A 12,920-nucleotide genomic window follows, 5' to 3' on the forward strand; every position below is an offset into this window, starting at 1 on the left:
GGCCGGCGAGGGTAATTAGTCACCCCATATTTGTTGAACTTCCAAACTAATGATTTCAATTAATAGATTGTTCATAACAAAACAAAACAAAACAAATTTAACTTAAATGCGAAAAAGTGTGGCAAGGCAGGGTCGTGATGTGTAACCGACGGATACCAATTAAAAGAAACAGAATATGCGGGAAAAAAGTGTAGAAAACCCTAAAACGAAGGAATCATTTAAATTGCACAAATTAAGCAAAAAGCCAAAAGCGCCCTTGGGAAGGCCACTAATCAATCAACGGCCAAGATCCACCCACGGCATAGGCAAATCTACTCTATATTTTTCTACTTAGAGAGTTTGAGGTAGCTTACTGGAAAACACCGGTGAGTGGTTTTGCTGCAACCCCATTCTCTTCAATAACTCACTCAAAGGTTTGGGTTCAAGTCTTCAGGCATGGCACTGGTAAGTTGAAGCAGTTCTTTGCCTTTTTCTTTGTTTCCTATTTTAATCTGTCTTCATTCATTTTAAAGAAACCACCTTTAGTTTATTTCGCCTCATGACATGATTTTATTGGATCTCTGAAATCTTTTGTTTGGCTATTCATGTATGCAAGACTTAAAATGCTGGTTTCTCTCTGTTTGTCTTGAAATGTGTCCCTATTGCTGTGAATGCTTATTTATAAATCTCATTTTGTATTGGTATACCCTTTGTATCCATGGCCATCCTGGAGCTGACACTCAATCAGGGAAGGACAATCTCCTTGTGGAGTGCATAAAGGCAAGACTATTGCGGCTTTACTGCGGAATGATTTCAATCTGATGTCATTTGTTAAAGTCTATGAGTTTATTTTTTAGGCCTATCAGATTTAAGGTTTTCTAGCCACAAAAGAGGAGAGGGGAGGCCGATTAGTCAAACATACCCATTTACCTCAAAAGCTGAGCTTTCAGTGGGTACATCATAACAGGAAAGTCAAAATGAGCTTGATTTAATATTTGTAGTTTTCAAATTAGAAAAATGAAGACGTAATGATCTTGTCAAGAGCTGTAGAGATTATTGTATTGAAGATCGGGGTTCGTAAACCGTTACTCAACCTTTACGTGTAGTAATCGAGTCTAAATCCGTAGGAGGTAAACCTAGAAAGCATTAATAACTAGTCTGACAGCACATGTATGTAAATTGTTTTATCTTTTTGAAATACATTTACTCAGGAAATAATACAACAAGCTTATTTTATTCACTGACCCTAATAGCTCTGCTTAATTCTTGCTGCCGCCTGATACTGCTGAAATCCTCAGAATGACCTCGCTTTTGCCTTGCACAGCTGAATACTCCAAAATAACCTTGATGCCGCCCTATACTACTGATTATCTCATTGTATTTCTATCCTCGTGAGATCTGATCTGAAAAAGGCAAAAAGCCTGAGGATTTTGTCTCAAGCAATACGTGACTGTCTTCAACTCAAGTGACTCATGAATTACATTCATGCTAGCTAACTGACAAACACACCCCAAGAATTTGGGGAGATAAGTGACTGCCCGAATCCTTATTTAACTGAAGCTGATTCTTATTTAATTGAAGATCAATAATGGTATAGTTCAATTGCACAACTAAAACTAGCAGACTAACTAGAGGACTAACCAAATCTAACAGCTGGCAGGATCCGGTCAATCCCAATCCATGCTAATTACCAATAGCTTAGTGCCTGCTGGTCAAAGCGGACATCCTACATGTTGAGGCATGGGATAGATTACAGAGAAATGGAACAGCGACCTTTAATCAAGCAGCTAGGCAAGGCAGAGTGATTGTCATTATGAAGATCAGGCTGGAAAACCTCTTTGCTTTGTGTGACCACTGCATGCTTTTCATAAAGATGGCCAAGGGTTGAAATCAATTTGTACTTTTTAATTTATTTTCTGGAGAAGCCTTATAATGTTTTAAATTCATATTGAGTAGTCAGTGGAGACTTGTGTATTGTAAATCTATCAATATATTTTTTGCGATACTGGATCTAGATCCTAGCATAAAGATCTGTATAACAGCCACATACATATGAGGATGCTACTTCATTGTTCCAAATTGAAGAGTGCACATCACATTACCTTATAGAAGTGTGAAAGAAACACATCCTTGATGGCTGCACTTTGCATGAATTTCCTCTAGGTATTTTGCTGGATTTGGTTGTTTTTAATTCTGCAATAGTCTATGACTTGGACCTGGTGTCATATCTTTTTCTATTATTTGGGGATCATCGAAGAAATGAATTTCTAGGGACTTTAGATTGAATGAAACTCCATCCTGAAAGAATTAATATTTAACAGTTGAAATGTTTAAGATGACGATTTCAGCTATTATCTATGTTGAAAAACAATATTTGACAGTATGGTTTCATACTCGAAGTTATTTCCAAGTAGTGTTCCATTACTATGCAACATTTTGTCCGGTCTAGTTAGAGCCCTAAGTTCAATTATTTTATATTCCTTTTGTGTATTTTAACTTTTTAAGGTGATTGTTTCAACTTTTTTGTGTGTTCGTTAAGTTAGGCATCTTTCCCTAGAATTGATTGAGCAAAAGATTTTAAAGTAATCTTCTCAGAATGTCTTTCTTTGGCTTGGGATTTTTCTGTCTTTTGTTGGTATGTGTGTTTACATGGATAAAAGTTGTTGGGTTCATATCAGAGGCTTGTCTTTTTGGGAACTCAGGAAAACTTGATGGGCTATCTATTTGGGAAGTTCCTCTAGCTGGTGACTTTTGCATGAGAATTCTATTCGACCATGTCAAATGAACAGTCTGTTACTTTCAGCAAAATTGTGCAAACTGCCATGTGTGAAGCTATTTGCCTAACAAAAGGGATAGCCTAAATTATTAGCCTAGTCAAAATTTGGAAGGTGGATTATGCATAAGGCAATCATATCACACAGTGGAGACAAAGTTTAGAAGGGTTTCCTAATTGGTGGAAGTTACAGCTTCAGGGTTCCCTCTCCCTCACCAGTTTAGTGGGATGTTATTTTGGATCAAAATTGCACATAAGTGTTGGTATGTTTGCCATTGTGCCAAAAGCTCAAGCTGTCAACGCCCGCTACAAATGCCAGACTTACCCAGATCTACGGGAGGCGGTTAAGACATGTCGCGAACCCCGAAGGAGGTGCTGACCACCAAGTCAACAATCTCCCCCTCAGCACCGATTGAGGGTTCTGCACTGATGGAATGAAGGAGACCTCTCGGATTTGAACCCGTGACCCAAGGCTGTGATACCAATTGTTGGTATGTTTGCCGTTGCGCTAAAAGCTCGAGCTGCCATCGCCCGCTACAAATGCTAGACTTACCTAGATCCACAGGAGGCCGTTAAGCCATGTCGTGAACCTTGAAGGAGGTGCGGACCACCAAGTCAACAAAAAGGCCATAATTTTTGCATAATAAAAGCCATGTCCAAAAATAATAATGTAGGTATAACTTAAAAATTGAAAGGTGGATGATGCCTAGGCAAGTTAATTGCATGCCAAACTCGAATACACAGACAATTACATCAATGTAAGTGCTTTCCTTTTTATGCGGCCTATAAATTTTAATTTTTATGATAGTTTTTTTAATTATATGCACGTTTATTTGATTTTTATTTTTAGATTGTAAATATGCATACATTTATTATATTTTTATATGATTTTTATATGCATTTAATAGACAAGCTAAAACAAACCCAGCCTCAAAATATTTTTTAAGTGAATCTGTGAATTGAACCAATACCAGGATTGGCAACTTAGGTTAAGGTTAAGCACTTCCTGTTTTTGCACAATTGTCTCTGTTATATCTTGGATCGAAATTCTTGTGAATGCCACCTTATATTCATTTCTAGCTTTATGACTATTGTATAGTAGTAATCTTAGAAAATAAACAAGTATCTCAATTTTGTAGTATTTTGGAATTAAGGCTAAAACTAAAAGTAAAAGATGTAGAGGGACTTGCAACTCTCAAGGCAAAGTCACTACAGGTTTTGAAATATGAATTTACATCAAAAGATAGATATTAAAACTCAAAATAAATAGCTACCATTTTTAGTTTTTCCGTGATGGTGTGAACACTAAAATTCTATAAGCAATTTGCTCAATTAAAATGAAAAGAAAGTTAGAGAGTTAAATGACACACATATGTGATAATAATTTGATCTCTAAAGTAACATGGATGCTTGGCTATGGAGTTACCATCTCATATGAGTGTCCTCCTTAAAATTGCCCCCAAAAGCACTCTTGAGTCACTCACCAATTTCACCCATATTTGTGTCCATTATGTTTGATCAAAAGAAGACTTGAGTGGATATCATTGCATATGCATCACCAAGTTTCAACCACTGTATGGTGCCAGTCCATAGTTACCAGGAAGCTTTGTTATAGGAATATGGACTACATTCTTCGTTCCTGTTTTTTGGTGAGGAAATTCAGATATGATATAGTCACATCCTTATTCAGTTATGTACCCAATTTTGAATGGCACCTTTTCCCTGTACATGGCCATACACCCATATCTTCAGGTAACTGTGGGCCCCGCCTCTTGGCAAAGCAAGAAGACAGGCTGATCATTTTGTTCCGTTGTTAATTAGGAGCGTTCTTCAGTTTGTTGAAAAATATTTATAAAGGATCTTTGCTTGTTTGTTGCTGTAATGACCCTCATATTTTCAATCATGGAGTCAATGCCTTCATAAATTAAACATGACTGACTTTAATGATCAAATTTAATCAACTCCATACAGCCCAAAGGTTGATGATAGTTATGCTTCACAGTGGTGCTCGTACGGTAAACGTGTCAAGATTGTGTACCACCTAAATATAGTCTCAGTAACATGATTGGAAATTTTCGAAGTTAAAAATCGTATCGAGAGCTTGGTATGAACTGGGTATGGGTATGCTGGGGGACGACCTGGTAACATAATGTGCCTGTTCTGGTTTTTGTAGGTACATTAGTTATATTGTAATTAATATCAATCTCTAATCTGAAATGTTTTTTGTATTGTTCTAACAGAGTTGCTTAAATAAATAGGATTTTTTTTTGTTTTCTTTCGGGATTTACTGTGACATTTCCTTCTAACAACTACTAAAGGTTGGAGAAAACACTTTTCAGCTAGAAAATTCAATTATAAAATTATACCGTGTCAATTCATTGTAGTGCCTTATTAAAGATCGAGAAAATACCTTTTGGCTAGAAAAGTCAATTATAATATTTTTGTTAAGCTCTCATATTCCTGTTATTATTTATTTGTTGTACTACTTTTCTTCTAACATTATGTGGCACCATTTTGTATGCACCTTTGTTATGTATCTGATTAGCTTCCGACCCAAGAAACCGCAACCTTGACTACTGATATCTTTCAATGTTTGTTCTCCATTAACATGTTTAATTGGATATTCTTTTCAAACTACTTTTTCATTAATTTCTTTTGGGCAGACTTTATATGCAGGGGAAGGCAATAAAAATGCGGCGAAGGCATTCATTGCTGCTGAATATGTTGGTGTAACAATTAACCTAACTCCTAACTTTCAGATTGGTGTAACAAACAAAACGCCAGAATTTCTTAAGATGAATCCTATTGGCAAGGTACAGCACATTAATTCATTATGTCTGGTTACTTGTAAAGTTACTTTGGATATCTTTTTAGTTTCTCTTTTGTTATCTTCTTTTGGCATTTGTTGAGATAATTGTGTTATTGGATCTGGTCATACAGATTCCAGTTTTGGAGACACCTGATGGGCCAATTTTCGAGAGTAATGCCATTGCACGTTATGGTAAGAATGATTTTCCTTCATCTAATGACCTGTTGAATTCTATGAAGTCAAATATTTTGTAAAATGAATGTTGCTGATTCTTCTAATATTTTTCAGTTGCGCGACTGAAGGGGAATAACACTCTCTTTGGGTCTTCCCTAATTGACTATGTAAGCTACTCGTTTGGTTTTTCTGATCAAAATTCTTATTCTCACATACTGAACACTTTTTAATAATTCACTACTTACAAAGATAAGAACTCAGTATTTCATGCACTGGATCATTTCAGGCCCATATCGAGCAGTGGATTGATTTTTCTTCTGGGGAAATTGACATAAACATCATGCGATGGTTATTTCCTCGAATGGGATTTGGAGTTTATCTTCCTCCGGTTAGTTTTGCTCTCTTAAGCATAGTTTTGCTGGATTTGGCTGATCTGGTCTAGAGTTTTTAATTCCTATCAAAGATTTCCAAATTTCTGATTTTTTATTTTATTTTCATAAATTAATCGAACTTTTTGAACCTGGCTTTTAATCATAAAATATACCATAAAAATTTCTGCAGATATTTAGAGGAGCCGTTTAAATTTGAATTGTTTGCTGTTACAAACTTACAGGCAGAGGAAGCTGCAATTGCTGGACTCAAAAGAGGTTTAAGCGCATTGAATACTCATCTGTCTGCTAACACCTTCCTTGTTGGTCATTGCATAACCTTGGCAGACATTGTTATGACTTGCAACTTGCATCTGGGTTTTTCTCGTTTTATGACCAAAGATTTTACAAAAGAATTTCCTCATGTTGAAAGGTACTTTTGGACCATGGTCAATCAGCCAAATTTTAAGAAGGTTTTGGGCGAGGTTAAGCAGGTAGATGCTGTTCCTCCAGTTGTGCAAGCTAATAAAAAGGCCGTTCAAGCTAAAGAGCAAAAGCCAAAGCCTAAGGAAGAGCCCAAACATGAATCTGCAAAGCCCAAGGTTGAAGATCCTCCAGCAGGGGAGGAGGAGGAGGAGGCACCTAAGCCAAAACCCAAAAACACTCTTGATCTTTTGCCACCCAGTAAAATGATTCTTGATGAGTGGAAGAGACTTTACTCAAACACAAAAACCAACTTCCGTGAGATTGCTATCAAAGGTGGGTTATTAGTCATTCAGCTCATATGGTTAGTATGTCAAAACTGGTGCCTTTATATGTATATGCATACAAGATAAATAAATTGCTCTCATTCGCTTCTTATCAGTCTCGATGGAATAATATTTTTTTTAACCTGTTCTATTCCCTAATAAAATTTACTTAGTTGATTTGGGTCTAGACTGCAGGAATTTGTTGAATAATGCTTGCTATTTCATCTCACTTCTCATTAATATTGATTGTGCAGGTTTTTGGGATATGTATGATCCAGAAGGATACTCCTTGTGGTTTTGTGAATACAAATACAATGACGAGAATACTGTTTCATTTGTTACATTGAACAAAGTTACAGGATTCTTGCAACGTATGGATCTTGCACGCAAGTATGCATTTGGGAAGATGCTTATCATTGGCCAAGATCCTCCATTCAAGGTGAAGGGACTGTGGCTTTTCCGTGGCCAAGAGATTCCAAAGTTTGTTATGGATGAGTGCTATGATATGGAGTTGTATGACTGGACTAAAGTGGATGTTAATGACGAAGTTCAGAAAGAACGTGTTAATGCTATGATTGAAGATCAAGAGCCCTTTGAAGGTGAGCCTCTGTTAGATGCCAAATGTTTCAAGTGATCTAATCCCTTGAATACCAGTTTTGATCTTGCTTTAAGGTATATCCTACTTTTGTTTCCACTTCAGCTACTGGTTTGAATATTGAGAACTTTCAAAGGCAATTTCTTAGGGAAATTTGCCTTGTAGAGAAATGAGATATATTTCTAGTGTAATAAATTATTTATTTTGAGTATTGGACACATTTTCCCAACAATGTTTGATTTATTTTTTTGTCTCTACATCAGCTGCTATTTAAACAGTGAAATTGTTAAAAGATAATTTCTTTGGTTTAAGTTGCCCTTCATAAGTAATGGGTTACATTTCTTGTGCAACAAATTATTGATTGATTTGTCTCATTTGCTCCGCTGTTGTTTTAAACAAGTTTATGTCTACATTTCGAAAGATAAGATGTTAAACTTTAAAGTTAATATTGATGCCATCTTTTGTTAATAATACGAGGGTATCAGTATTGTTAGTTGGATTCTGAGTGCAGAAGACTCTTTTATTTATCCATTATTCACAAGTCCTTTGGTATGCTCTATAGAGTTATATGGGGCAAGATGTTTTTGTTTGTTGGATTTATGAAGGTGTTGGTTTGGGTGAAATCTTAGTCTTTCTAAGATTAATTAATCCATATTATTTTAAATCATGTGATATACATGATCAAGTAACAAATAACTCTTGTTGAATCTGGTAAAGGTAAATCTACCAATGCCAGAAGTACATAAAATCTGTACAAAAAATAAAATAAAGTAATTATATACAGATCCGATTCCTAAAACATAAGTTTAGACCACATAACAAGTGCAGAATGATTAAACCACTACAAAAGCATAAAATACCACTTCAATGTTAATTTAGCAAACTTGAATGTCATGATAGATATTCATTGCCCATTACCAATATAATAAAATCAGCCATCAATGTCAAATGTCTTCGTAAAAATCACCATCATATGAACATGATATGTTTACATGATGTAGTTAGATTAGAAGAATCAGAGTTATTTACTTAAAATAAAGTGTTTTGAATAATAGAAGCACCCAAGTTATTGTGCTCTAGTTAAGATCACATTATCGCCATTGACATAGATTGTAGGTAAACAGGAAGAATCAGTCATTTGAATTCTCGAGGCAGTGGAAACATCTTGCATGCTTCAGCTCCAAATATCACATTAGTATCATTGGCATTAGGTTATGTAGGTAGATTAGAAGAATACAATCTATATGACAATTTTAAAAATGAGTTTTTTTTGGGTAGTGAAAGTATTCACGATAAATATGTTCTGGTTCCAACTACCATAACTTATTGTCATTTACTCAGTGTGAAAGAAGGGCAAAGTTAGAATGCATTTTTTTTATGTTTTTGTTTTATATGTCAAATTTCCATTATTGAGTGGATGAGGGACTATGTAATCCAATTTTGGATAGATGGAGATGAACTATGGAGGCCAAGTTAAGAGGGATAAAGTTGAAAATTAAATATAACAAGAGCTGTGTTACAGCTTAGGCCCTGCCATTTGCTAAACACTGGTAATGAGTGTGGTTTTGTGATAATTTTTTAGGACGAAGGTAGACTTTTATACGTTTGAGTTTTATGTATAAGAAGTTCAAAATATAAATAATTGAAGTTATTATCCATGTGCATGCTATTGTTGATAGCAATTATTAAACTTGATACTACGTAGAATTTGGCCATCTAAATTATATGTGGACAGAGAAAGAAACAAAAGCATAAAACAATCACTGTAGAAGTCATATGTTTAAATTTGTCCCTATACTAAATATGATTAAATAGTGTAATGACATCTAAATTGCATTATACGAAAAAACATGGTAAACATGTAGTTTTTCTATTAGTTAAAATTTGATATAGTAAAGTTATGGCCAATCTCTGAAGATAAAAACAAGGATCATGCTTAAACTGAAGGTTTCAATGACAAGTAGATTGGAAAAAGATATTTGATAACTATTTAGCATAGAACAATTACATCCGAAACAACACAATGCCAGCACAAAAATGGTAACCGGTTGTAACTTGGTAAGAGGCAGAATTCAAAATTGCTATAAAATATCAGTTTGAATAATGAGGTTATGAAATCTTTTCAGTTAAAGCCATTTAACAAGTCATTTTCAAAATCAAAATCTGTTTGATCCTTTTATTTTTCAGCTTCTGCATTTGAAAACCTGCAAAATTAACAAAATTGAGGTGTTAGTTATAAAAATTGGTTATTCATAAAAAGATTTGTTTAAATACAATTAGATATTCATAAACATAGCTATTAAAATACAATCAGTTACTGAACTTGTTCATGGTTAAAAGCTAAACATTTATTGCTGACGATGTCTTTCAAGCAGTTAGGTCATGGACTATTGACTAAACCACTGATTTTAATAGTATCAAAAGGTTGTACATGAATCTCATCTTCAACTTTATTGTGTACAAGTAATTATTTTTAAATTTTTAACTTAGGCAGTTATGGATATGATGTTGTGAACCTGTCCATCAGCATTCCTAAAGTTCCTTATCTGCACGATCATCAAAAATCTTTTGACAGGCATTAAGATTGTTGCCAAGAGACCATTCATATTCTCTCTAAGTCATATTCTTTTTATCATTCTATAGCATGTTCTGCCCTAATATTGTTCTATAGTGATTTTGATCCTTATACACCGTTTCCAATTCCATCATATAATTGAGTTGGCTTGATTCCCTGAATAGTTTGTGCTAATTCCCTCTGCTAGAACGTATGTCTTCAAAGAAAAATGATGCCAATCATTAAATTTTTTTGCAAATTTATGGCACTTATATAAAAAAAAGTATATTTTTGGAATGGCATCTTTTAGTGATACAAGTTCATTACAAAAATATAATTGCTATTGTAGACACCTAAAATTGTCTGTCTAATTAATTAAATATTTTATTTAATTATTTTATCGTTAAGTCTTTATTTTATCTTTAAGTCTTTTAGTAAATAAATAAATATTTAATTAATTGATTAATCCTCTTTTAAGCCTTTCCTCATTTAAATAAATATTTTTTATTTATTTAAATTATTTTGCTCCTGATGGCGGAGCGGAGCGGGCGGTCTAGTTTCAGGTTTCCTCTACAGAGGAGTAACTGGACAATGACGGCCACTCGGGAGGAATTCCAGTCATGGCTGGAATAACAGTTATCGCAACTAGAGGACACACAATTTTTGGTCATGGAAGGCTTCGAGGATTTCAAAGGTGTGGAACAAATCGGGGGACGACAGGCCCAAACCACTACGGATGCAAAATGGAAGCTTTTTCTGGGGCTATCGAGATATTGGATTTGGTTCGAAAGTGGATTTCAGAACGGTTCAGGAGAAGTTCTGGCGATCGAAACTCTCCACAGAAGCAGCTAAGGTCCTAAAGGTAAACCCCAATGCTGAAGTCAGAAGAAATAATGTCTGTAGAGCTTTCAAATGATGCATGGAAGGATTCACTTAGTTTTTTGTCTGACAAAGCCCTTTTCGTTAAATGGGGAGGAATGTGGCGGGCCTTTTCTAAGTTTAGGAACTAGTGTGACAAAAATTGGGGGAAGGGAATGGATCTCAAAACACTGGGAAATGGTTATTACCAAGTAGTTTGCCCAACAGTCCAGATAGAGATTGGATAATAGAGAATGGGCCGTTTTTTCTAGAAGAAAAAGGTTTAAAAATCTCAGTCTGGAAACCTAACTTTAACCCATGTGAAGCTCTAGTTGAAAATGTCCTCATCTGGGTAAAACTTCCGGGCCTTCCTTAGGAGTATAAGGACGCGGAAACTCTGAAACAAATAGGAGATCATCTGGGTGAATTTGTAATGACCGAAGAATACGTTGACCCCTCTGATTTCAACCTGGTTTATAGGCTATGCATCAACTGGCAGCCGATCCACAACCTTCCTGACACCCTAGAGATTAAAACAAGGATGGGGATATGGAAACAAAAAGTGATGCTGGAAGAAGATATGGAGTCATGTTCAAACTGCTCCATCAAAATTCATCCAACAGGTTTTTGTCAAAAAGAAAACAAAGGCAAAGCCGTAATGCAACACCATCTAGAGGAGGAGATAATCAGAATGTCAGAAGGTTATCATGGAGAACATCTATGGAATGAAAAAGATTGGGAGATTCAATCCCTTACAAAATTCAGGAAAGAGTTTGCAGAAGCACTCCAGATGGACAAATATGAATCGCAGAAGGATTCAATTGATGAGTCTTTTGTCTCTGAGACACATTCCTTTGAACTAGATAATAGAAAAAATGGGCATAGGAATCTAGAAGAAGATCAACCTTTGACTGTAATAGGGGGTGTAGATGCCAATCTAGGGAGATGTGCTCCAAAAGTGGAATGGATTTTGGAGGACATGAGGGTGGAAGTAAACAAGCCTATATCTTTGGAAGATAGGGCTTGTATAGAGGAAGAAAAAAACCCAACAACCCAGAACAACGAGAACAATGCTCAGGATATATCCCAAGTGGAGCGAATGATGACATCCCCTTCAATCCCAATGAAACATGTGGAGGATCCCCTTGTCCAGAATAACCAGGAGACTTCTATAGCTCCTGACTTTGAAAGCTTTCCGAATAATTCAGAAAGGATGGATGGAAACACATACCCTCTCATGGAGGACCCAGTCTTCAAAGATATTCAAATCTCTCCAATAAGAAACCTGGAAAGCTCTTTTGAAGGTGTAAACGATAGTGGAGGGGATCTTCTAGAGTTAGAATATGATTTCGAGTCATCATGTTCCCAGGATGGAGATGATGAATTGGGCCTTTCAGCACTAGTTGGAACTCATGAAAAGCGATATTTGGAGATGACCCTAGCTCTTCAATCAAAAGCTAGAGTGGGAGAGAAAAAGAAAAGAGGTTCTAAATCCAACAAGGCTAAGTTGGAAATGGCGGGTAATGTTGCAGGCCAAAGAAAATTGAGATCGGGAAAAGGCATCCCGAGGGCAATGAGGACCTTATCATGGAATGTCAGGGGCTGCAATGCCCCTGACAAGATTCGCTTGATCAAAAGATGCCTTGATCAAGTGAGACTAGACATTTTTCTAATGCAGGAAACAAAGATCAAAGATGAAGATGTTATTGCTTTTTCTAGGAAGTTTCAATCCTATAAATGTAATATAGTGGGAGCTCAAGGTGCTTCTAGAGGCCTTGCAACTCTTTGGAAGGATTTAGTGATGGATTTTGTTGTTATTAGAACCACTCGGTGGTGGCAGTGGTTGAAGATTAAATCAATGGAGCTTCAAACAAGTTTCTTCCTCATCAACATCTATGGGCCCAACAACACAAACATGAAAGTGCAGGAGTGGGATGAGTTGTCAGAGATAATGAGGAATGACAAGGAGAATTTATTTATTCTTGGAGGAGATTTTAATGCTTTGCTTCGCCCTTCGGATAAAATGGGTGGTGTAGGTTGGAATAGGCAGAGTCAGAGAGA

At 35.9% G+C, this 12,920-nt stretch overlaps 1 protein-coding gene across 1 annotated transcript; it reads left to right on the forward strand.

Annotated features, from left to right (window-relative positions):
- The first annotated feature begins 269 nt into the window (after window positions 1-269).
- Window positions 270-7,658, forward strand: LOC131050163 (elongation factor 1-gamma 2). Its single transcript, XM_057984343.2, has 7 exons — window positions 270-444; window positions 5,416-5,565; window positions 5,693-5,753; window positions 5,850-5,902; window positions 6,022-6,123; window positions 6,349-6,862; window positions 7,107-7,658. The coding sequence occupies exons 1-7, from the start codon at window positions 436-438 to the stop codon at window positions 7,484-7,486; spliced, it is 1,269 nt and encodes a 422-aa protein (XP_057840326.1). The 5' UTR covers window positions 270-435; the 3' UTR covers window positions 7,487-7,658.
- Window positions 7,659-12,920: the final 5,262 nt, after the last annotated feature.

This window comes from Cryptomeria japonica, chromosome 3 (genome assembly GCF_030272615.1).
Source record: "Cryptomeria japonica chromosome 3, Sugi_1.0, whole genome shotgun sequence".
Lineage (NCBI taxonomy): Eukaryota > Viridiplantae > Streptophyta > Pinopsida > Cupressales > Cupressaceae > Cryptomeria > Cryptomeria japonica.